The sequence below is a fragment of the Cetorhinus maximus genome, chromosome 10 (genome assembly GCF_964194155.1).
Source record: "Cetorhinus maximus chromosome 10, sCetMax3.hap1.1, whole genome shotgun sequence".
Classification (NCBI taxonomy): Eukaryota; Metazoa; Chordata; class Chondrichthyes; order Lamniformes; family Cetorhinidae; genus Cetorhinus; species Cetorhinus maximus.
Window position 1 is genome coordinate 106047659 of NC_135888.1, and position 26129 is coordinate 106073787.

A 26129-nucleotide genomic window follows, 5' to 3' on the forward strand; every position below is an offset into this window, starting at 1 on the left:
GGGCGCATGCCCAACCTGAACGAGTGTGAAATGACGAGCAATACTTCGATCGATTGCCCGCTGACAATTAACAGGCCTATTCAGGCCATTAAAGTGCCAATTAAAAGAACATTTTCGCTGCCTGTCCAATCTTACGGTTGGCAGGCAGGCGAAAAGGCCTTTGGATTTTTTAGGAAACCACATCTACGGGTGGGATGAGGTTTCCAACAGCAATTAGAAATTAAATAAAAATTTTAACGTTTCATTAATAACATATCCCTGCTCATATGACAGACTTACATGAGGGGACAAGTTTTTTAAAACATTTAAAAAGTCTTTATTTTTCATTTTTAAATCTTCAACTTCCTGAGGAAGCTCTGTGCCTCAGGGAGCTTTCATTGTGCGCATTTGCACACTTGCCCTCCTTAATTGGTCCGCCAGCGTGAAATCGTGGTCGCGGCCCGACTGTGGGCAGCAGTTGGTTTCCCAACCGCTCCCCCTCGCCCCCGCCCAATGAGGGCAAAATTCTGCCCAGGAGACAAGGTGCATGGCTAAGGTGTTAAATGAATGCTTTGCATCCGTCTTTACCAAGGAAGCAGACACTACCGAAGCCACGGTGATATAGGAGGAAACTCTTGTCACTAGATGGGTTCAAAATTGATAGGAGGGAGTGTTGGGTAAACTGTCGGTATTTAAAGTTGACAAGGCGCTGGGACTGGATGAGATGCATCCAAGGATATGTATTCTCCACTGTACCTCCATGTAATGACATGCAGGGGTAGGCTGCCCTCATCAGATCCTTCAATAAACCATCAGCATGCTCTTGCTTGTCCACAAACACTATGACAGAGCCATTTTCTTGGTAATGACCTAAGAGTTCCAACAACTTCAAAAACTTGTTCTCCTCCTCTATGACAATCTGTGGGGATAAAAACAAAAATAATGTGGAATTATAATTTTAGTTATTTTCATTATATATGTTCTTGGACTACGAATTACAGTTAATGACAAGATTGACCAAACGATCCTCCTCCATTGTCCTGCACAGTGAGATTACCCTCAAGGATTTGCCTTTGGCCGCCTCCTCATCCTCATATACATTCTGGCCCATGACAACATCATCGGAAGACATGCAGTTAGGTTCCACATGTATGCTGATGACACTCAGTTCTACCTTTCCACCACCTGTCTCAACCATTCCACCTTCCACTGATACTGTTTCATTAGACTGCTTGCCCAACATCTGGTCTTGGATGCAACTCAATTTATTCCAACTAACCATTGGGAGGACTGAAGCCATCATCTTCGGTCCCGTCAAACTCTGTACCCTTGCCATAAATTCCACCCCAGTCCCACCCACCACCAACCTCCCTCTGTCTCAGGCTGTTCACAATCTCGGTGACCCCCGAGTTATGCTTCTAAATTCCTAAACTCTCCATCACAAAGACCAACTTCTGTAACATTTCACATTTCCCCTCACCTTAGCCCCCCTGTTGCTGAAACTCTCATACATGCCTCTGTCACTTCTAAACTTCAAAACAAAATTTAAAAAAATATTTCACTGTAACATGACTAAATTTATCCACTGAATTTTCTTTTATGCTTTTTAATTTTAGTTCAAGATCTCAGCTTGTCTTAAAATCCTGAGATGCTGTTGTATAATTTTACTTCAAAGAAGTTGCACAGAGCATCTTATACTGCAGTGGAGGTGCATTCTGTGCATGTGCCATTTGCAGAAGCTTGCAGTATTCAATTTGTGCATCAGCATGAATTGAAGTAAAAAGACATATCTCCTCATCCTGTGAGGATATGGGTTTCCTTCTTATTTCCAAAAGACAAACAAACTGGAGACAGAATTCTGAGTTTTATTTCAGGTAAGGACATTTAAATTTATTATTTTTTAATTAATTGTTCACAGATAGAGAACACCTGTTACAGCAGCTCAGATTTCTTTACTGATGGATAGAAATGTGATTTTTGAATTAAGACCTGTGAGGTTGGTTTCTATCTCTATGACAGATAGCTGTTTAGTCTCTTTATTTTAGTCAAAAAAAACAATTTTAAAAATCTCTCCCCTTAAAGAATTTTCAGCCTGGGGGCTTTTTTTGAAATCTAAAAACATGGAAACTGTACAAACATCAATTTTTGAGCAATCATAAAGTCACTTTTGTACTTTATGAAAATGTTATGTTTTTTAAAGACTTGTGAACTTATACAATTTAATCAGTATGTACTAAACATCTTAAATTAGGAATGTAAAAACACAAGAAAACAAGAAATAGGAACATCAGTAGACCATATGGCCCATCGAGCCTGCTCTGCCATTCAATATGATCATGGCTGATATTGGGCTTCAACTCCACATCCCCGCCCGCTCCCCATGTCTGTTGATTCCCTGGAACACCAAAAATCTGTCTATCTCAGCCTTATATTCAATAATGGATCATCGGGCCCTTATCCTGAGGCTGTGCTGGGCCACCCATGGCATTACTTGTGAACAGTTGGAGGTTTAATAAGAACATGGGTGTAATGTCACATGGTATTAACAGGAGCAGAAAACTGTTGCCCAACTTTGCCTTCCCTTCCCCTAACATCCAAAAATGTTCACAAACTTCTTTTCCAGGACTTAACACGTGTGCAATCATGAGTGCCCCGTGTTTTAGATTCCCCGACCAGCAGATACAATCTCCCAGTTTCTGCCTCATCATGCCCCTTCAGAATGTTGTAAGTACATATAAACATATGAAATAGGAGAAGTAGGCCATTCGGCCCTTCGAGCCTGCTCTGCCATTCAATAAGATCATGGCAGATTTGCTTGTGTTTTAGATTTCCACATTCCCATTTACCTCTGATAACCTTTGATTCCCTTGCCTAACAAGAATCCATTTACCTCTGCCTTAAAAATATTCAATGACCCTGCCTCCGCCGCCTTCAGAGGCAGAGTTCAAAAGTCATACAACCCTCAGAGAAAAAAATTCTCCTTATTTCAGTCCTAAAAGGCAACCCCTAATTTTAAAACAGTGCCCCCTAGTTCTGGACACTCACAAGAGGAAACATCTTTTCTACGTTCACCTTGTCAATACCGTTCAGGGTCTTTTATACTTCAATTAAGTCACTCCTCACCCTTCTAAAGTCCAGTGGAAACAAGCCCAGCCTGTCTAACCTTTCTTCCTAAGACAACCCGCTCATTCCAGGTATCAATCTAATAAACCTCTTTCCTAGTTCTACCTATGTCGTGTTGGTACCTACAAGGACAACGACAACTAGATCCTTCCCCTCCCATTTCTAGCTGGCTTCCTCTCACACTGTAATTTCTTTCTCCTGATTAACCTTTTAGTCATTCTCTGCTGTTTTTTATATTCTGACCAATCATCTGACTGTCACTCATCTTTGCGCAGTTACATCCTTTTTCCTTAAGTTTGATGCTTTCTTTAACTTCTTTAGTTAACCACGGACGGTGGGTCCTCCTCTTAAGAGTTTTCTTTATAGTAGGAATACATTTATTCTAAGTATTCTGAAATATCCCCTTAAATGTTTGCTACTGCTTCTCTATTGATCTATCCCCAGCCTATTATCTCAGTTCACCAGCTAGCTCAACTTTCAAGCCCACATAGTTGCCCTTATTTAAGTTTAAAATACTAGTCTTAGATCCACTCTTCTCCCTTTCAAACTGGATGTAAAATTCAATCATATTGTGGCTGTTGCTACCTCGGTGCCTTCACTCTGAGGTCAATAATTAATACTGTCACATTACACAATACCAAGTCTAATATAGCCTGCTGCTCTAAAAAATCTCTCTCGAAAGCATTCTATGATCCAGGCTACGACTCACAATCTGATTTTTCCAGTTTATATGTAGATTAAAATCACCCATGATTATTTCTGTCCCTTTATCACAAGCACCCAATTTTTCTTCTTGTATATTTTGTCCTACATTATGGTTACCGTTACTATGGGCCTGTAGATTATTCCCACTAATGACTTCTTTCCTCTATTCCTCATCTCCACCCAAACTGATTCTACATCCTGATCTCCTGAACCCAAGGTCATCTCAAACTATTGCACCAAATGCCATCCTTGATCAACGCTGCTACCCCTCCACCTTTACCTAGCTTCCTATTCTTCTTGAATATCATGTACCCCTCAATATTCAGGGTCAATCCTTGTCATCCTGCAGCCATGTCTCTGTAATGGCTATCAGATTATATTCATTTACTTCAATGTGGGCTATCAATTTATTTACTTTGTTATGAATGCTTTTGCTTAGTAGTGAGCAAATAAGCCTGAGACTACTTCCCCTGATGAGTGTGGCTCCATCAATACTCAAAAAGCTCGACACCATCCAGGACAAAGCAGCCCTCTTGATTAGAACAGCATCCATACCTTAAACATTCACGCTCTCCATCAGTGGCACACAGTGACAGTGGCATGAATTGTTTACAAGATGCACTGCAGTAACTCACCAAGACTCCTTGAACAGCATCTTCCAAACTCATGACCTCTACCACTTAGAAGGACAATGCCAGCAGATGCATGGGGACACTACCATCTGCAAGTTCCTTTACAAGCCACACGCCATCCTGACTTGGAACTATATTACTGTTCCTTCACTGTCGCTGGGTCAATCCTAGAACTTCCTTCCTAACAGCACCATGGGTGCACCTGCACCAGATGGATTGCATGGTTCAAGGTGGCAGCTCACCACCACCTTCTCATGGGCAATTCGGCATGGACAACAAATGCTAGCCTAGCCAGCAACACTCAAATCCCATGAAAGAATACAAAAACTCCTATCCAGTTCTGGCCGTCATACTGCTGTGCATCACTTCCTCCCATTTCACGTCATTGTAAAGACAGTGGTCAAACCTTGGCCAGGTTTTCTCACCCCAGTTTATTATTTGATCTTCTGCAATCCACATTTCTCAATATCAGTTCAGCTCATTATCAAGATTTTCCAACTTTGTTAGAAGTGGTACAGTGGCTTATCTTCACTTGGATGCACCAATGCAATGGTGGTAGTTTATATTTCTAGTCATTATATGCGTAATATTACAGAAAGAGAAATGTTTTACTTTGGCTAAGAAGCAACATTTAAAATACCAATACTAAATGCAATGGCCATAATAGCACCATCCATAAGAAATGAACATTTCTTATCCAGGTTGTAGAGTTCCAGTTTGCAATGCAAAATCGTTCAGCCGTGGAAATAAATTGCTTATCATATTGAGTGGGTTGCACTGTTGACCAACACCTACCACATGTTGCTCAACATCAGAGCAAACGACACTCCTACTGCCTACTTGCACTTCAATAGGTTTTGTTAGTATTCGTCGTGCTAGGGCCTCCATTGCTCTGGGGAACGTAGCAGAAAACATAACGGTTTGTCGGTCTGGTCGAATGTTTTCAACTATTCGCATTACCTATTAATAAACAAATAGAAACTGTTAATCTTTACAGTTTTTTGATTTTCAGTAACAAATATCAGAGGTAAATTGTAGTTCAGAAATAAGTTTGCACACAAACCATCTCATGAGGTCAACAGCATCACTAAGAGAAAGTGGTTCGCTGGAAAAATACTGCTGAGCTGCAGGTGCCATTCTTCATCCCAGTATGACTCCTCTTCAGAGCTCTGAAGAAGAGTCACAGCGACTTGAAACATTAACGCTGTTTCTCTCTCCACAGATGCTGTCATATCTGCTGAGCTTTTCCAGTATTTTCTATTTTATTTCAGATTTCCAGCATCTGCAGTATTTTGCTTTTATATAAGCAATAAGGAATTCAGTTTACCCAGAGAATGGTTAAAATGTAGAGCTTACTATATCAGGGAGCTGTTGAGGCAAGCAGCATAGCTGGACTTAAAGGGAATCTACATAGCTGAATGAGGGAGAAAGTGATAGAAAGATAACCCATTAGGTTCAGATGAAATAGTGTGGGAGGCGGCTATGTGGATCTAAAACAGGAGGCACAGGCCAGTTGAACTAAATGGCCTGTTTCTGCACGTAATTTTATTTTTAATTCATTCATGGGATGAAGGCATGGCCAGTATTTATTAATCCTTGATTGCCCTTGAAAAAGGAAAATCTCTCAGCATGTACATGAGCAAAATTATTTCAAAGCGGTGTATTATTTTCTATGAATTTTTTTCATTGCAGAGACATATCCAAATAAGTGACACGTCAACAATCAAAATTATCAAACAATATTTCCAGAGAAAAACGTTTCTTCAAAATGCTTACCTGGGGCTCAAAACCCATATCAAACATTCTATCTGCTTCATCAAGTACAACATAGGTAACTCTGCGAAAATTGGTTACACGACCTAAAAAAAGCAAGAATATAGTTTTAATAAGTGCTCTGTGCAAACATTCAGTAATCCTTAAATAATTTCAATTGATTTTATATACTTAAACTAAAAAAAAAAATCCAAATTAAGCAGTAACTTGGTCCATATTTTCTTGACTATAATTCTGTTTTATACTTTGTCTTGATACAGATATTACATTCTTAGATACAGATTATACTTTGGGTACAATACTGTGTGAAAACAGTTGCCCAGGTTTTCCAAATCTTCTCTTGCATACCATCAAGGCAAGCAGAACCTGCAAAATTCACAAAACAGCCCTCTCCAAACAAACACCCATCATACAATTTTAGACTGAGATGAAGCATGGAGCCACATCAGCCATTATCTGACAAGTCTCAGCATTCACCTAGGAAAAGAACATATTAGAGATTACGCCGCATGTGTGGAAGACAGGGACTTTGCTACAGCTATTAGTCAGTGTATTTTATACTAGGTGACAGCATTCTTCCTCTAGAGGCTTAACCAGTGAAGTAGTGACGAGCTGCTATACGCTCGATTTTACACTTTCTAAGTATCTGAACACAAGAAAATTAAAACTCTATAAATGGAGTGGAAAAAACAGTTGAAAATGTTCCAACAGTAGAGTTTATATTCTGAAGAGAATATGACACATTCACAAGGAGCCACAAGTTTAGTAACAGGTTACTGCACAACTTTATTATGGACCTACCTCTGATGGGTTAAGTCTTGCATGCCCAAATCAAATTTCTTGAGGAAACTTTCTCCATATGGGTCAAATAATGTCGACAGTTTAGTAAAGTGATATTCAATATCATACAGTATTTGTCTAATATTAAACTGTACACTTTCTCATGCAATCATGTCTGATATAAAACATATTAGGTGCTAGAATGAAGTTATAATGAACTACCTTTAAATCCACATATACCCACAGCAATTTTTTTGGTATCAATGTGATTTAATTGATTTTTATTTTAAAGCACAATCATTTTGTAAGTAGCTCCTGAAAAAAGCTTAAATCTTGGTAAATTTGTGCAATCTTACTACACAGCAAGATGGAGAAGGAAATAGATTGAATGGAAATTATTGACCGCTTAGTCTAAGCTTCTTGCTATATAAAACTAACAACAAAGTTAACCAAATATCAGAATGTATCCAAAGGTAATTTCACTTTGGCTAAAGTTATTTTAACTTGGGTCAGCATTTTCCCCCCGTCGGGGGGTTGCGCGAGAGCGGGCGAGTTCCCGATCGGCATCCCCAGTCAGGGATGTTCCGCCATTTTACGTGAGCGGGCCAATTAAGGCCCGCCCAGCGTGACGTGCGCCAAGAAGCGCTGAGCGCTCCCTGTGCGGGCGGGGAGAGGGGGAGGGATCCCTGAGCCAGGTGTGCGTTCTTTCGCATACGCGCGTGCAAGAGCGCACAGATCTCCCTGAGGCAAAGTGCTGCCTCAGGGAGATCAGTATTACTTTTAAAAAGATAATAAATGATGAGAAAAATTTTACTGACGTGTCCCTTCATGTGACACAGTCACATGAACTGGGACGTGTCAATTACTTTTATTAAAAATGTAACACAAATTTTAAGTCCCTCATGAAACCTCATCCCACCCGTGGATGAGGTTTTATGTTTTTTCTGAAGGCCGCCTGGGCTCTTCGCCTGCCTGCCAACCATAAGGTTGGACAGGCAGCTCCTTTAACTGTTTTAATTACTTTTTAATAGGCCTTTGACAGTTCAGCAGGCGCGCAGCTGACTCAACCGAAAATCTAAATGACACGCGGTGCTGGGTTGGGACGCCCACCCGACGTCACTGCGCGTCATTTTACGCGTTGGCGAGCGAGTCCCACCCCCATTCGCCAGAGGGAGAATTCGGCCCTTGGTATAGTTCACTGGCAAGGCCACATATGAAATAGCCCACAATTTGGGGCCTGTCTCATCTTGAATGCAATGGACAAGCTCAAAGCAAAATGGCAAGGATGATTATGACCTTTGTATTTCAAAGCAAGACAGCAGAATCAATTAACTTGTATATGTCGTGGAAAGGAAGGTTGAAGCAAATACGTTGCAGCTCCTTAAAATACTGAGAGGCACAGGTGGAGATATAAAGTCACTTGGGTTGATGGGGGAATACGAAACCAGATGACACATAACTCCGAATAAAAGTTTTTATCTGCAAGTTTATAAGATTGCTTTTTTATTGATTAGTCAGTGGGTCTTTAAAACTGCATGCCCCAATTCGGGCATAACAAATATAAATGAGTAAGTCTGTTCACCCTTAACAGCTCACCGATCTAGGAAAGCTTACACTTTCCTCCAGAACACTGAACTACCCAATAGTTTTGCCTCCATCACACTACCCAAAGTTCATTCAAACTGCCATCACTGTTTACTCAAATAATCTCTCAACTTTGGTTTTAAATTTGCTATAATTTGCTAATAATGTTGTATCAAACCGCTAAGAGGTCTAAAAGGAATGAAACCGGATGAACCACACTGCATCAACTTAAGACACCGGAAATGACAATGGCAAACCCAGCCCTGTCAACCCTGCAAAGTCCTCCTTACTAACATCTAGGGGCTTCTGCTAAAATTGGAGAGCTGCAGATTAGTCAAGCAACAGCCTGACACAGTCATATTCACAAAATCATACTTTACAGACAATTTCCCAGACGCCACCACCATCTCTGGGAATGTCCTGTCCCACTGGCAGGACAGACCCACCAGAGGTGGCGACACAATGGCATACATTCAGGAGAGTGTTGCCCTGGGAGTCCTCAACATTGACTCCGGAGCCTACGAGGTCTCACCAGGTCAAACATGAGCAAGGAAATCTCCTACTAATTACCGCCTACTGACCCGCCCCTCGCAGCTGATGAATCAGTACTCCTTAATGTTGACCAACTGGAGGAAGCATTAAGGGTGGCAAGGGCACAGAATGTACTCTAGGTGGGGAACTTCAACGTCCATAACAAAGAGTCACTTGGTAACACCACTACTGACTGAGCTGGCCAAGTCTTAAAGGACTTATCTGCTAGACTGGGATTGCAGCAAGTGGTGAGAGAACCAACAAGAGGGAAAAACCTACCTGACCTCATCCTCACCAACATGCCTGTCTAGATGCATCTATCCTTGACAGTAGTAGGAGTGACCCAATCACAGTCCTTGTGGAGACAAGTCCCGCCTTTGCATTGAGGGTATCCTCTATCATGTTGTGTGGCACTACCACCGTGCTAAATGGGATAGATTTCAAACAGATTAGCAACTCAAGGCCGGGCATCCATGAGGCGCTGTGGGCCATCAGCAGCAGCAGAATTGTACTCGAACACAATCTGTAACCTTCTGACCTGACCTCTATCCCCCACTCTACCACTACCATTGAACTCTGGTTCAATGAAAAGTGCAGGAGAGTATGCCAGGAGCAACACCAGGCATCCCTAAAAATGAGGTGTCGACCTGGTGAAGCTGCAGCACAGGACTACTTGCATGCCAATCAACTCAAGCAGCATGTGATGGACAGAGCTAAGCAATCCCACAGCCAACGGATTAGATCTAAGCTCTGCAGTTCTGCCACATCCAGTCGTGAATGGTGATGGACAATTAAACAACTAGTAGGAGGAGGAGGCTCCACAAATATCCCCATCTTCAACAATGGGGGAGCCCAGCGGATCAATGCAGAAGACAAGGCTGAAGCATTTGCAACAATCTGCAGCCAGAAGTGCCGGCTGGATGATCCATCTCAGCCTCCTCCTGAGGTCCCCAGCATCACAGATGCCAGTCTTCAGCCAATTCGATTCACTCCTCGTGATATCAAGAAACAGCTGATGGCATTGGATACTGCTGAGGATATGGGCCCTGACAACATTCGGCAATAGTACTGAAGACTTGTGCTCCAGAACCAGCCATGCCCCCAGTTAAGCTGTTCCAATACATCTACAACTTAGGCATCTACCCAGAGCGTGAAAAGTTGCTCAGGTATGTTCTGTACACAAAAAGCAGGACAAATCCAACCCGGCCAATTACCGCCCCCTCAGTCTACTCTCCATCATCAGTAAAGTAATGGAAGGGGTCATCAACAGTGCTATCAAGCGGCACTTGCTTAGCAATAACCTGCTTGCTGACGCTCAGTTTGGGTTCAGCCAGGGCCACTCAGCTCCTGACCTCATTACAGCCTTGGTTCAAACATGGGCAAAAGAGCTGAACTCCAGAGGTGAGGTGCCCTTGACATCAAGGCAACATGTGACCAAGTGTGACACCAAGGAATCCAAGCAAAGCTGAAGTCAATGGGAATCTTATGGGGTTCTTATGGTCTTATGAATCGGGGGAAAACTTTCCACTGTTGGAGTCACACCTAGCACAAAGGAAGATGGTTATGGTTGTTGGAAGCCAAACATCTTAGCCTCAGGATATCACTGCAGGAGTTACTCAGGGTAGTGTCCTAGGTCCAACCATCTTCAGCTGCTTCATCAATGACATTCCCTCCCTCATAAAGCCAGAATTGGGGATGTTCACTGATGATTGCAAAATGTTCAGCAACATTCATGACTCCTCAGATACGGAAGCAGTCTGGTCCCATATGCAGCAAGACCTGATGCCAAGTAACATTGCCACATAAGTGTCAAGCAATGAAAATCTCCAACGAGAGAATTCAATCATCTCCACATGACATTCAATGGCATTACCATCACTGAATCCCTCACTATGAACATCCTGGGGGGGGGTTACCATTGACCAGAAACTGAACTGGACCAGCATGCGTGGCTACGAGAGCAGATTGGAGGCTGGGAATTCTGCAGAGAGTAATTCACCTCCTGACTCCCCAAATCCTGTCCACTACCTACAGGCACAAGTCAGGAGTGCGATGGAATACACTCTGCTTGCCTGGATGAGTGCTGCTCCAACAATGCTCAAGACGCTCAACACCATTCAAGACAAAGCAACCCACTTGATTAGCACCCCATCAACCACCTTAAACATTCAATCCCTCCACCACTGACACCCAGTGGCTGCAGTGTGTACCATCTATAAGATGCAATGCAGGAACTCGCTAAGGCTCCTTTGACAGCACCTTCTAAACCCGCAATCTCTACGACCTAGAAGGACAAGGACATCAGATGCATGGGAACACGACCATCTGCACGTTTCCCTCCAAACCACACACCATCTTGACTTGGAACCTTATTCCTTCTCTGTCGCAGGGTCAAAATCCTGGAACTCCCTTTCTAACAGCACTGTGGGTGTACCGACACCACATGGACTGCAGCAGTTCAAGAAGGTGGCTCACCACCACCTTCTCATGGGCAATTAGGAATGGGCAATAAATGCTGGCCTCACTTGCGGCACCCACATTCTGTGGACAAATATAAAAAAAATCTGACTGGCCTATAAATCTCAAGTTTGATCTCTCCTATCTGATTAGTTAGCAGGCATCAGATTACGGAAAACAGATACAACCATAATAATCCAAGTGACCAGTGAAAATTGAAAATTTAAGTGGAAAACTGAAACCAAAACAAAACTAACTGTAAATATATAAAAGTTCAAACTCTAATTAGAAGTAGTCAGATGACAGTATGAGAAACCTAGTTCAACTGTATTTATACGCAGCTTGGGATTTTTTCATTAATGGTTAGTGGATTAGTAATAATTACATACCAGTGCTTGACATCTGAACAATTCTACAACATGTTTTTGCGAACAATGTCAAAACTAGCAGGCTAAAATTTTCCATGTAAGCTCCTATAGTGAGAAAATTGTGCATGTGTTATGCAAACATTTCTAACACATGCTGGCAGCGGACAAGGTTCCTTGCCATTAGTGCTTACTTGGAATATTTAAAAATTTAAGGTTTAACATCAATCATCCGCAGGTGAGACTTGAAATTAGGGGCAGGGTTTTCTAGTCGGTGTGTGGGGGTGGAACCGACATGTTGACGCGTAAAATGAGGCGCGATGATGTCGGGCGTGCGTCCCGACGTCATCGCGCAGTCTCATGATATTTCGTTCGGCGGGCACGTGCCAGAGTTGGCTACGCGCTTGCTGAAATGTAAATGGCCTATTAAGGCCATTAACAAAGCAATTATTGTAATTGTTAACGCTGCCCGTCCAATCTTAAGGTTGGCGGGCAGGCAAAAAGCCTAAGCGGCCTTCGTGATTTTTAAGAAACCTCATCCGCGAGCGGGATGAGGTTTCCTAAAGCTTTTATTAAATAAATTTTAAAAATTTTAATAAATATAAAAACATGCCCCATCTCAACTGACAGTCACATAAGGGGGCATGTTTAAATATTTTTAAACCTTTTATTTAATATTTTTAACATCGATTCAATCTCCCTGAGGCAGCTCCGTGCCTCTGGGAGGTTGATGCGCTCTTTCGCGCGCGAAAGAACGCTGGCCCTGACTCTCCTTCCTCCCCCCACCCACACAGGTAGTAGTGAGCACTATGGCTCACGTATTATGCTAGGTGGGCCTTAATTGGCCCACCCACGTAAAATGGCGGCATGGAGCCGATCGCAGGCGGCGATCAGTTCCGCGACCACCCTGCTCCAGCTGAGCCCGCCCGCTAGGTGAAAAATTCTGCCCTAGAGAAACATTGCCATGGCTGGCGAGAGACCAAGATCAGAACATAGTTGCAGGTTGAGGGTGTTTCATTGCACTTCCTGTGACATCCAACGTGTCATCTGGAATCTTAACAGCATCATTTGAGAGTGGGAGATTGCGTTCAAGCATTCACTTGGAAATTCAATAAAGGGTAGCAGGATATCTTAAACAGGTTTTCAACAAAATGAGGTAAGCTTCAAATACATCAAACTGGGAACAGTGCTGATAGATCACAATGGATCCAGTGTGCTAAGACTGATGAAAAAGGCAGATTTTTAATTGTGTAAGACAGCTTACTAGGACTGAATAGCAGAGATGCAGGAATGAGTAGATAAATTGGAGTTTAAGGGATCAAAGAATGGCTATTTAGAACTTTCAACTCAAGAGATTAAATTGTCCGCTATAGTACATGTTTGGGTAGATTGAAATATGAAAGAAGCTGCTCGATGGACTGAGTGGCCTTTTCTTGGTCCACACTTTTTATGAAAATAATTGATTCTGCGTGGTCCTATCATTTTATAATTTCACTCTCTACTAAATTTAGGACTGACAACGTACTAACATTGCCAAAGATAAACAGTGAGCCTATTCAGGCCCTAAAATGAAAAATTATCAATAAGTGAAGAATCTACTTGCTGTGCAGTAAGACAAAAGAGAATTTCTATGTTTAAAATTGGCCCAAATTAGAATGTTTGACTGAGAAATCTGTTTGCTGTTAAGTATCTAGAATTGTAGCATGTTGCTTATGTTTTTTAGATACAGAAGTGCACTAATGTTAAGAGAAACTGCCTAAATTGAGAGATGTGCTCACTCCTATTATACTGCATCTGAAACAGGACCTACCACTCAACAACAGCAGTAAGATTCCTCTGCAGAACCCAGGGAGCCATTGCTTGAATAAATCTGATGCAGATTTGCTGTTGTCAGAGTAGGGACAGGGAGTCATAAAATGTGTGCCTCAGTTAGCATCAAATTCTGTAAAAGCATCAAATGAGTACTGCCTGCAGGTGTTTCTGAAGAATTCAGTCCACATTACATCAGTGGAGTTAGTCACTTAACTGAACATTGCCTAGGCTCTACATAGGAATCGTCCACTGCTTAAAAAATTGTAAACTGTGGGAAACAAATAGAGGGTCCTTTCTCCTTTCAAGTGCTCCCCGCTACATTGCTCTTTAAGTGGCTTCCATGTATGCTTAACAGTCACTAAATGATCGAGTGTAAACTATAGCAAGTGTTCAACTGTTTACAATTCTCTTTACTTACCATTGTTGGCTGCAAGCATGTCTATCATACGGCCCGGTGTACAAACTATAATTTCTGCTCCTCGTTTTAGTTCAGCAATCTGGATTAAGAAGTAAACATATTTTTTAAACATATAATAATAAACAAGCCATCATAAGTTTTTCAGTAAGAATTAGGATTTGATCAGTCATCCAAGCTGATCTTGTTTGGGAGAAGCTTCTAAAGATTTATTATTGTTAGCACACAAACAAAGTTACCTATTAAGAGACATTGCCAAGAGATTTAAAATTTCATGAAGTCATGTTTGTAAAACTTGTATAGAGGGAAGTATATCCTACTTAATTGTTACATAATTCAAAATTTGATAAAGAAGTTATTTGTACAGGTACAGTCTCTCAAATCCAGCTGGTCCAAAAACTGGAATTGTCCAAAAGCCACACACTTTTATAATGTTCCATGCATCAATTTTAATTGAGTAAAATTTAAAAAGAAATTACCTGGGCAATTCGGCTAGGTGCTGCATTGGTGTGTTGTGGCTCCAGGCTACTTATCCTCCCTTTACCACTTCACACGCTGCTCTATCCCGTGCTCCAAGCAAATCTTGATCACAACCGACCCGAACTGCCCACGGCCTGAAGATTCAACCTGAAATCTGGCAATATCTGAAATCCTGCGCGGCCTCAGTTCCGAGATTGCCAGATTTGAGGTACTGTACCTGCACAGTATTATATAGTCTCAGCCAAACCTAATATTTATGGAGAGGACAACTGAGAGCCAATTCATCCTCAATGTATATTTTCAAGCCCCAGCAAAGCAGTTAAAATAGTATAATGATAATAACAGATGTTAGAAAAATTACCCCTCTGCCAAGTGATGTATTTGATTCTACAAGTTGGAAACAATGGGCAGAATTTTGCTCCCCCATTCGGGGGGGCTGTGCGGGGGATGGGCGCGACCCCAAGTCGGCTGCGTATCCGCCGAACTGGAAATCTAAATGACGTGCGGTGATGTTGCGATGCAAGCCTGACGTTACTGCGCATCATTTTACGCATTGGCGAGCAGGCCCCACCCCCGCTCGCCGACTCGAAAATCCTGCCCACTAAATTTAGCCCACTATCTGAGGTTTGTACAATACAATTACTTAACTAGATCAAGATGACTTTGGGAAGAACTCTCAAGCTACCTTTCTCTCAAAGCAAATCTTACTATATAACTAACATCTTTAGGAATTATCAATATTTTTTTATAGATTTTTAGATACCAATTCAGATCTTCAATGCTCTCCTTTCCAAACCAGACCTATGCCTCAAAAAACCTAAAACTAACTTGTTTCTCCCCTTAAGTCTTACTTCAGCAGCTGGCGTTGTGATCAGGAACACCATCTCCACACAACTTTCCAAGCTCAGATTTAGCTTCCGCTACCCAGCACTTGTACTTCACTGCCAGCAAAGGGGCAACGTTTAACATTAAAATATCATCTAAGCACTGAGAATCAAATACCAAAAGATGGTGGCTCCAGCTTGGAAGCCGCCTACTGAATGGTTAGTTTTTATAAAATGATAACTTGAGTTAAAAACAAAAGGGAGTAGGATTTCATGCATGGATCTACTAAATAATACTATTGTGGTGTATTATACTGGAGCATTTCCTTATCGGTTAAACACTGAAGTTGTAATACCACAAGTCCTAGTTCCTACATCTCAAATCTACATTACGTTATTACATAACAAATATTGATTAATGTGGGAAATGAAGGCAAGACTGATGGATAAAAAGCAAAACACTGCAGATGCTGGAAATATTTTTTTTAAAACCCAGAAAATCTTGAAAATATGCAGATCAGCCAGCATTTGTGGAGAGGAAGGTAAAGTTAACATTTCGGGTGTATTATCTTCCATCAGAAACAGAAGGCAGCACACCTGAAACATTAGTCCAAGTTTTCTCTCCACAGTTGCTCTGTGACCCGTTTTTTCAGTATTTTCCAGTATTTCTTGTTTTTATTACTGCACTGATCGACTATGGTTACCAGTTTTTAAAAATTAATTACTTGCAACCCTAATAACTACCAACATATTTTAAAAACCTTTTGAATGAGATTTCAATTTGTTATGAGAACATAGAATTTCTCTACATTAGGATCAGTCACAACAACCTGATCTCAATAATTCTATGTAGTTTCTTCATCATTCAATGGGTCTCAGATTCAATTCTCGGTCTGCATCGATGTTAGGTGCAGGTGGTGCACAAGGCTCACATGAATTATTGCTTTCAGCATTGAAACAGTGAAATCTGGCAGAAAAGAATTACCTGTTCACTTATTCCAGTTCCACCATAAACACACACTACCCTTAGTCCAAGTGCTTTTGAGAACTTCTTGCATTCTTTGGTAATCTGAAGGGCTAACTCACGGGTTGGGGTGGAAATGAGTGCTGAAAACAAAAGAAAAATTAAAATATTTGATCATTTCAAGAGTGTATTAAAATGTTGTTTGTTCAGAAAACAAATGGAGTAACAGTATAATTAAAGATTGCCAATTCTGGACACATATTGTGATTATCTTTCCAAGCATTCACTAATTTTTTGCCTTGTTATGTTCAGCGATTTTTTTAACTACCATCCCGAGGCTAACTGGTTAGGGTGTTTTCCCTTTTTTGGATAGAACATAATTTCCCTACCTTCTAGTATTTTTGTATAATTCCTCCCCCTAAATAATTTTGGAAAATTATGCCTCTTATACTTCAATCATTAATCATGCTTGGTATTCTGGAATGCAGAATCCTGTCTAGAAATTTATTAACTAAGCTTTGTTAACCCTTTTAATATAATTCCCTATTTCTGTGTCTCTTCCCACATGCTTGCTCTTCCACAGATAAGCCAAAGTAACAACAAATCAGATAGGATGTATTATTCTAACTTGTATATCGGCTATGGTTTTTAAAGCAAAGAAAAAGTTTAAGTTGAAGCTATGGTCTTTACAGGTGGGACTTTATGTTTGGGCTAATCTAAAATGAAATTTATAAACCCCGACTGCCAAGCCAATGAAATCTCAAAAATTAGATTACAGCTACAGCATCACTCAGTTGTTTTCATCAACAGATTAAGGGTCTTTGCTATTTTATGCAACTTTAAACTCTAATGAAAACATAACCAACTTGCTAAATACACCAAAATGTATGCAGATTTTCAATCACAATTCTCGCCATGAAATTCAGTATTAGCTGTTGATGAAATCTGCCTGCATGATGCATTTAACACAAATTACTGTTTAGTTACAGGGCAAATTCAAATCCTAGGACAATATAATATAGTGAAAGCTATGGTTTATGCATACCCTAATTTATTAATGACATTAGATCAGTTAGCATTTTTATTACATACTAATCAATTGTGGTGTTTCTTAATAAAATGAATAGAAAAGATACACTGGAAATTGGAGGTTTACTTAAATCACCCACTGGAGCTGAGCATTATACTATGGTTTCTTTTCTGTAAAGCACTTGCCTTTGTAGCATACTCATTTATTTATTTATTTCGATAGTGTTTACCCTTACCATTTATGGATGCATAGGTACACATGATAATCCATGTGCTTAGCATTTGCATCACTTTTTTTAATCCTTTGGTAGCAACGTGCACTGATGTGTGACACTGTCTCAAAACATTCCAATTTACAGGCCATGCATTTTTGTTTAAAAAGGAAAATTCTTCATATCAACAGCAAGAGCAAGAAGCCATGGAGGCAACTGAATTCCAAACTGAATCAGCTAACAGGAGTTCTATAATTCGATGATATTTTAATGCAGTGCTGTGGCATTTGTGAACACACAAAACTAAATACTCACCAACAGGACCTTCTGATTCTTCAAGTGGCCTCTGATCCATGATGTGTCGGAACATAGGTAAAAGAAAAGCTATCGTCTTTCCACTTCCAGTTTTAGCGATTCCAATTACATCACGTCCACACATGATGGCAGGTATTGCCTGTGCTTGAATTGGTGTTGGCTTCTCGTATCCTTGCCTAAGATTAGAAAACAACACATTTTTTGGTGATTTTGGAGAGAGCAGCAAGTGCATTTATAAAATCATATTGATGGCGTTAACATTTTAGAAAATACTCACTTTTTCAATGAACTTAATATCTTCATAGAGATTCCACATTGCACCCATGATTTAATTGGCTTTGGACAGCCTTTGCCACGTACTGCAATTCCCTCCAACTCCAATCTGTACGCATTCACTTCTGTAAAGCAACATAAATGCATGAAACTGCAAAGGTACAGTCAATTTCATTAAAAGCAAAATACTGTTAATGCTGGAAATCTGAAACAAAAACAGAAAATGTTGGGAATACTTAGCAGCATCTGTGAAGAAAAACAGAACTAACATTTCAGGTTGATAACAACCCTTAAATGCCTTTCTCTATTTTTTGATGTCCCAATAAAGTGTTTTGGGAATGTTCTTTTGCCTTAAAGAAGGCACTGTACACATGCTAGTTGCTTGTACTGCAGTGCATCAGGTCATGCATGCTCTGCTCAAAAACTGGTCCTTGGCTCACTGATGCTCTGCTGATGCTTCATCCTGAGCCATTTTCTTGGCAGTTTTTTTTCCAGTGGTGGCTTATCATTGCCTTTCGCTCTCAGAGGCAGGTCCCATGTCTACCTCAGACAGAACGGGAATCAAACCCGCACCATATTCTAAAACAATGCAAGTTAATTTTACATTGTTCTTCAAAAAGTAAGAGCATCATAATAAATCGCATTTAACAAACCAGAAGACATTACAACTGATGAGGAAAGGTCAAATTATGTCAAAATAAAAGCAAAAAACTGCGGATGCTGGAAATCCAAAACAAAAATAAAAATACCTGAAAAAACTCAGGTCTGGCAGCATCTGTGGAGAGGAGCACAGTTAACATTTCGAGTCCGCATGACTCTTCAACAGAACTAAGGAAAAATAGAAGAGAGGTGAAATATAAGCTGGTTTTGGGGGGGGGGGGGCGGGGGACAGGTGGAGCTGGATAGAGGGCCAGTGATAGGTGGAGATAACCAAAAGATGTCACAGACAAAAGGACAAAGAGGTGTTGAAGGTGGTGATATTATCTAAAGAATGTGCTAATTAAGGGTAGAAAGCAGAACGAGCAAGGTACAGATAGCCCTAGTGGGGGTGGGGTGGGGTGAAGGAATCGAAAAAGTCTAAAAGGTAGAGATAAAACAATGGATGGAAATACATTTAAAAATAATGGAAATAGGTGGGAAAAGAAAAATCTATATAAATTATTGGAAAAAACAAAAAGGAGGGGGAAAATCGGAAAGGGGGTGGGGATGGAGGAGAGAGTTCATGATCTAAAATTGTTGAACTCAATATTCAGTCCGGAAGGCTGTAAAGTGCCTAGTCGGAAGATGAGGTGCTATTCCTCCAGTTTGCGTTGAACTTCACTGGAACAATGCAGCAAGCCAAGGACGGACATGTGGGCATGAGAGGAGGGTGGAGTGTTGAAATGGCAAGCGACAGGGAGGTGTGGGTAATGCTTGCGGATAGACTGAAGGTGTTCTGCAAAGCAGTCACCCAGTCTGTGTTTGATCTCTCCAATGTAGAGGAAGCTGCATTGGGAGCAACAAATGCAGTAGACTAAGTTGAGGGAAGTGCAATTGAAATGCTGCTTCACTTGAAATGAGTGTTTGGGCCCTTGGACAGTGGGGAGAGGGGAAGTAAAGGGGCAGGTGTTGCACCTTCTGCGGTTGCATGGGAAGGTGCCGTGGGAGGGGGTTGAGGTGTAGGGGTGATGGAGGAGTGGACCAGGGTGTCACGGAGGGAACGATCCCTACAGAATGCCGCCAAGGGGGCAAATTATGTCATGTCATTTGATACTCAGCGTATCAAAGAAACAAGACAAAGATAATCATCATTTGCTGCTCAGTCTTAAATGACAATTTATTCAAGTACTATGCCAGCTTGATGGCAAGATCTGGTTTAGTTAATAATTCTGCTATTTAATAGGAATTTGACATATTTGATTTTCCTTCTCAAATTAAAGTTACAGCAGCTATCGTAAGTCACTGATTTGCATTCAGTGAATAGTTTACAATGGCATGATGTAATACATAGAACTATGTCAAAAGCCTTGCAAGGTAAATATCTTTATAAGATGACAGAATAATCCAAGGTCACCATGGCTGCAATAGTCAGCCTCATGAGTGGATATGTTACTATATTTTAATTGTAGAATGCCAGCTTGGAGAAAAAAAACAAGTCTAAGAAGGTTTATAAAGCAGCAATTTTATTAAATACATCAGTCATAATAGTTATTTCACTCTCAAATGGCCTTATAGCCTTTAAATCTCTCCTATTCCATTAAACCAGTTCTCAATAAATATTTACTTTTAAACTATAAGTGGTCTTTGAGTTTCAACAAAATTATGCCTATAGATGGTGCTGTGAATGCAATGTTATGTGATCAAATGATTGCAACGTGGTAGGAACTAATGTTATGTGACAGCCCAAACTGTACACTCAATTGTGCTCAGTTACAAGTAACAATAAATATGGCCATCAGCAAATATAAAAATGAGAATACTGAAGAATGTTAGTTGCTGCCCCACTGTAGTCATTTCATAAAGTAATTTTCTTTTATTCATTTAAGCGGTGTGGGCTTCCTTGACTGGGCCAGCATTTATTGACCAACCCGAATTGCCCTTGAGAAGGTGCAGGTGAGCTGCCTTCTTGCACCTCTGAAGTCCATGTGGTGTAGGTATACCCACAATGCTGTTAGGAAGGGAGTTCCAGGATTTTGACCCAGCGACAGTGAAGGAACGGCAATATATTTCCAAGTCAGGGCTTTGGGTGGCTTGGAGGGTAACTTCCAGGTGGTGGTACTCCCACGTGTCTGCTGCCCTTGTCCTTTTAGATGGTAGCGGTCGTGGGTTTGGAAGATGCTGTCTAAGGAGCCTTGGTGAATTTCTGCAGTGCTTCTTGTAGGTGGTACACACCGATGCTACTGTGCATCGGTGATGGAGGGAGTGAATATCTGTGGATGGAGTCCCAATCAAGCGGGCTGCTTTGTCCTGGATGGTGTTGAGCTTTTTGAGTGTTGTTAAAGCTGCACTCAACCAGGCAGGTGGGGAGTATTCCATCACAATCCTGACTTCTGCCTTGTAGATTGTGGACAGGCTTTGGGGACTCAGGAGGCGAGTTACTCGCCATAGGATTTCAGCCTCTAACCTCTTGTAGCCACAGTATTTATCTGGCTAGTCCAGTTCAGTTTCTGGTCAATGGTAACCCCCAGGATGTTAATAGTGGGGGATTCAATGATGGCAATGCCATTGAATGTCAAGGGGCGAAGGTTAGATTCTCTGTTGTTGGAAATGGTCATAGCCTGGCACTTGTGTGGTGTGAAAGTTACTTGCCACTTGTCAGCCCAAGCCTGGATGTTGTCCAGGTCTTGCTGCATTTGGACATGGACTGCTTCAGCATCTGAGGAGTCGCAAATGGTGCTGAACATTGTGCAATCATCAGCGACCATGCCTACTTATGATGGAAGGAAGGTCATTGATGAAGCAGGTGAAGATGGTTGGGCCTAGGACACTACCCTGAGGACCTCCTGCAGTGATGTCCTGGTGCTATTATGACTGACCTCCAACAACCACGACCATCTTCCTTTGTGCAGCTATGACTCCAACCAGAGTTTTTCTCCGATTCCCATTGACTCCAATTTTGCTAGAACTCCTTGATGCCACACTCAGGCAAATGCTGCCTCGATGTCGAGGGCAGTGACTCTCATCTCTGGAGTTCAGTTCTTTTGTCCATGTTTGAACCAAGGCTATAATGAGGTCAGGAGCTGAGTGGCCCTAGTGGAACCCAAACTGAGCGTCAGTGAGCAGGTTATTGCTAAGCAAGCACCACTTGATGGCACTGTTAATAACCCATTCCATCACCTTATTGATGATCAAGAATAGACAGATGGGCCAGTAATTGGCCTAGTTGCATTTGTCCTGCTTTCTGTGTACAGGGCATACCTGGGCAATTTTCCACATTGCTGGATAGATGCCAGTACTGGAACAGCTTGGCTAGGGGCGCGGCAAGTTCTGGAGCACAAGTCTTCAGTGCTATTGCAGAAATATTGTCAGGGCCCATAGCCTTTGAAGTATCTAGTACCTTTAGCAGCTTCTTGATATCATGTGGAATGAATCGAATTGGCTGAAAACTGGCATCTGTGATGCTGGGGACCTCAGGTGGCCGAGATGGATCATCCACTCAGCATTTCTAGCTGAAGATTGTTGCGAATGCTTCAGCCTTATCTTTTGCACTGATGTGCTGGGCTCCTCTATCATTGAGGATGGGGACATTAATGGAGCCTCCTCCTCTAGTGAGTTGTTTAATTGTCCACCACCATTCTCAGCTGGATGTGGCTATGTCCCACCCTGGCCTATGAGCTGGTTGTGGAATTGTTTAGCTCTGTCTATCACTTGCTGCTTATGCTCTTTGACATGCAAGTAGGCGGTACGTGGTCATCAGCAGGAAGTTTCCTTGCCCATGGTTGTCCTGATGTCATGACACTTCATGGGGTCCATAGTCGATGTTGAGGACTCCCAGGCCAACTCCCTCCCAACTGTATACCACTGTGCCACCACCTCTGCTGGGTCTGTCCTGCCGGTGGGACAGGACATACCCACGGATGGTGATGGTGGTGCCTGGGACATTGTCTGTAAGGTATAATTCCGTGAGTACGACTATGTCAGGCTGTTGCTTGACTGGTCTGTAAAACAGCTCTCCCAATTTTGGTACAAGCCCCCAGATGTTAGTAAGGACTTTGCAGGGTCGACAGGGCTGAATTTGCCATTGTTGTTTCCAGTGCCTAGGTTGATGTCCGGTGGTCTGTCCGGTTTCGTTCCTTTGTGACTTTTTAGCGGCTTGATACAGTGACATTGGAGGGAATGCAGCATGGATTTACTACAATGATACCTGGATTCTAAAAGTTAAATTATGAGGTGAAAGTACACGAATTGTATTTGGATTCTGTGGAATATAGAAGGTTAAGGGTTGACTGATTGACATTTTCAAAATATTAAGGGAAACAGGTAGGACAGATGGAGATAAACTATGCTAGCTGGGATATCTAGGACTGGGAGCACATTCCAAATGCTAGGCCATTTCAGAGGGCATCTAAGAGTCAACCACATTGCTAGAGTCACATGCAAGCCAGACCAGGTAAGGATAGCAGATTTCCCTTCCTTCAAGGACATTAGTGAACCAGATGGGTTTTTACAACAATTGACAATGGTTTCATGGTCATCATTAGACTTTTAATTCCAGATTTTAATTGAATTCAAATTTCACTATCTGCCGTGGTGGGATTCGAACACGGGTCTCAAGACCATTACCCTGGGTCTTTGGATTATTAGTCCAGCAACAATGCCTTTATGTAGATCATAGGCAATCTGAAGAAACAGTATGCATGCACCATAGTTTTTGCCAAATTCCTTGGTTGCCATAATGTACCAATGGCAGTCACAACACGGATCCACTCCCCACACATTGGGAAATGCAGAACCCCCTCTCTACAAGAACTGTGACTGAATATCCACAATGGTACAGCATTGAAGGTGTTGTAAACTCTGATCAATGAGATACTAAATGGCACATCTTTACAACTGAGAAGGAATCAAGCCAGCAACCACACCCACCATTCAACAGAATTTGCTGGAGTCTCAATCCCAACTGCAAGCACTTTGTAGTAAAAATTAATCTCTCACTGAGAAAAGGCAAAGGCAACTTCCGACCCACTGCTTGGCACCTCCCCTCCACACAGACCAGAAATCAGTCCCACCCTGGCCTATGAGCTGAAACTGGGGCACCCCAATCACTTACACAGCAGATATTCCCCTCTTATCCACAGAATCACCAACCCCCAACCCATTGTGCAGAAAGAAAATCACACCAATCATCATTCCCATTTCTGCCTACCCACTTCACTGCCTCCTAGCACAGAGAGCAGCCTTCCCTGCCCTCTATTGAGCACAAAGACGACCTTAACCACCCCCAATTTAAAAAAACTTGTGTGCCAACCCCCCCACCAATGGAACAGTCAGTTTGCCTCTCATCTCTACTTAAAAAAAAAATCCTGATCTATACCTTGTGCTCCCTTCACTTCCACACGAAAAAAAATGGGGCTCATTCCTATTCCTGTGATTCACCCCAGTAATTCATCCCATCCCATCCAATGAAAAGAACACCCACTCCAATCACTGAGAAACAACCTATGCATCTTCCAGCTTCTCCCTCAAAGGCAGCCCATCACTGATCCAATATATATCAAAAACTTACCTTCCATCCCCCTTACCCATGAGAAGAAAAATTCTGTGACACTCCCCACCATGCCCCAGGAAACAGAATTTGGTCCTGACCCACTGTAGTTCCCATAAAGAGGACAATTTCCATTAAAGGCAAGAATGCAACCATATATAGATAATCAGATATGCCATCTTTCACAAAATGTTAAACTGAGGCTCACTGCTACATAAAGGATACCATGGCATTATTAAAAGAAAAGCAGGGAAGTTCTCCCTGTGCATAGGCCAACTTTTATCCTTCAACCAACACACTTAAAAAAAAGATTTTCTGGCCATTTATCTCTTTGCATAAGGTAGGATTTCACTGTGTGCAAATCGGCTGTCACATTTGCTGATATTACAACAGTGACTACACTTCAAATGTGCTTAGAAACAGGGTAGTTAGAAATGGTGGAGGTCAAAAAGACCTGGGGATGCAGGTACAGAGATCACTACAATGTCATGAACAAGTACAGAAAATAATCAAAAAGGCTAATGGAATGCTGGCCTTTATATCTAGAGGACTACATTAGAAGAGCGCAGTAGTCAAACTACAGCTACACAAAGCCCTGGATAGACTATTCTTGGGAGTACTGTTCAGATCATCACACCTTACCAAAGGGTACAGTGACTTTGGAGGGAATGCAGCATGGATTTACTACAATGATACCTGGATTCTAAAAGTTAAATAATGAGGTGAAAGTACACGAATTGTATTTGGATTCTGTGGAATATAGAAGGTTAAGGGTTGACTGATTGACATTTTCAAAATATTAAGGGAAACAGGTAGGATAGATGGAGATAAACTATGCTAGCTGGGATATCTAGGACTGGGAGCACATTCCAAAGATTAGAACCAGTCCTTTCAGGTGTGGAATTAGGAAATACTTCTAAATGCAAAGGGGGGTAAAAATTTGGAACTCTTCCACAAATAGCAACTGATGCTAGATCAACAATTAATTTTAAAATTGAGATTGATAGATTTTTGTTAACCAAAAGGGATATGGGACAAAGGAGTTAGGCTGGAGAACAGCCATGGTCTTACTCAATGGCAGAACAGGCTCAAGGGGCTAAATGGCCAACTCTTGATCCTATGTGTTCCTACTTTACGATTGTGAAGCACTGCAGGACGTCCTGAGCAATTGAAAGTTGCTGCGATATGTTGCAGCTGAACATGGATTTCTAAATGGCGCTAAACTGTAATCAATGGCATACAGTCACCAAGTGGCTCAGAGTATTGCAAAGCACAATTGTCCATTTTACATTTTGTTTTCCACCCAGTCTGTACTGTTTTTCTAACATTTGTAGGGATTTTCATTTGATTTCTAAGGCAGCTAGGGCAAATGCAATTTTCACCTTTTCGATTTTTGACCGTGGTTTACCATTCCATGCACACCCTGTATACCCCAGCCTAAAGCCTATTACCTGTGCCTAGGCACCAATCCTACCTGTGGCTAGTGGTTTGGGCTGGAACCATTTCCATTTCGCTAGTTTCATATCCTCATTAGTTATGCTTGAGCTTTGAGCCTGTGGTCTTGTCCCTTGCACCTCCCACTTGAAACCTTCCACTTATGAACTCTCCTTCCTTTTTTAGCCTCTTGATCTCCTAACCATCATTCACACTTATGTGTAACCCTTCTGCCTCCAGGAACCTCCTAAGCATTAG

General features: G+C 41.7%; 1 protein-coding gene across 2 annotated transcripts in view; it reads right to left on the minus strand.

Moving 5' to 3' along the window:
- Positions 1-26129, minus strand: part of ddx46 (DEAD (Asp-Glu-Ala-Asp) box polypeptide 46) — a 67047-nt gene that overhangs the window by 15318 nt on the left and 25600 nt on the right. For both annotated transcript variants that reach the window (XM_078550938.1, XM_078550939.1), the window contains 7 exons: positions 18258-18378; positions 17981-18156; positions 16446-16567; positions 14160-14238; positions 6216-6298; positions 5235-5399; positions 736-898 (listed from right to left, as the gene is read on the minus strand). In XM_078550938.1, the coding sequence (XP_078407064.1) occupies positions 736-898; positions 5235-5399; positions 6216-6298; positions 14160-14238; positions 16446-16567; positions 17981-18156; positions 18258-18378 (909 nt within the window). The remainder of the gene's footprint in view (positions 1-735; positions 899-5234; positions 5400-6215; positions 6299-14159; positions 14239-16445; positions 16568-17980; positions 18157-18257; positions 18379-26129) is intronic.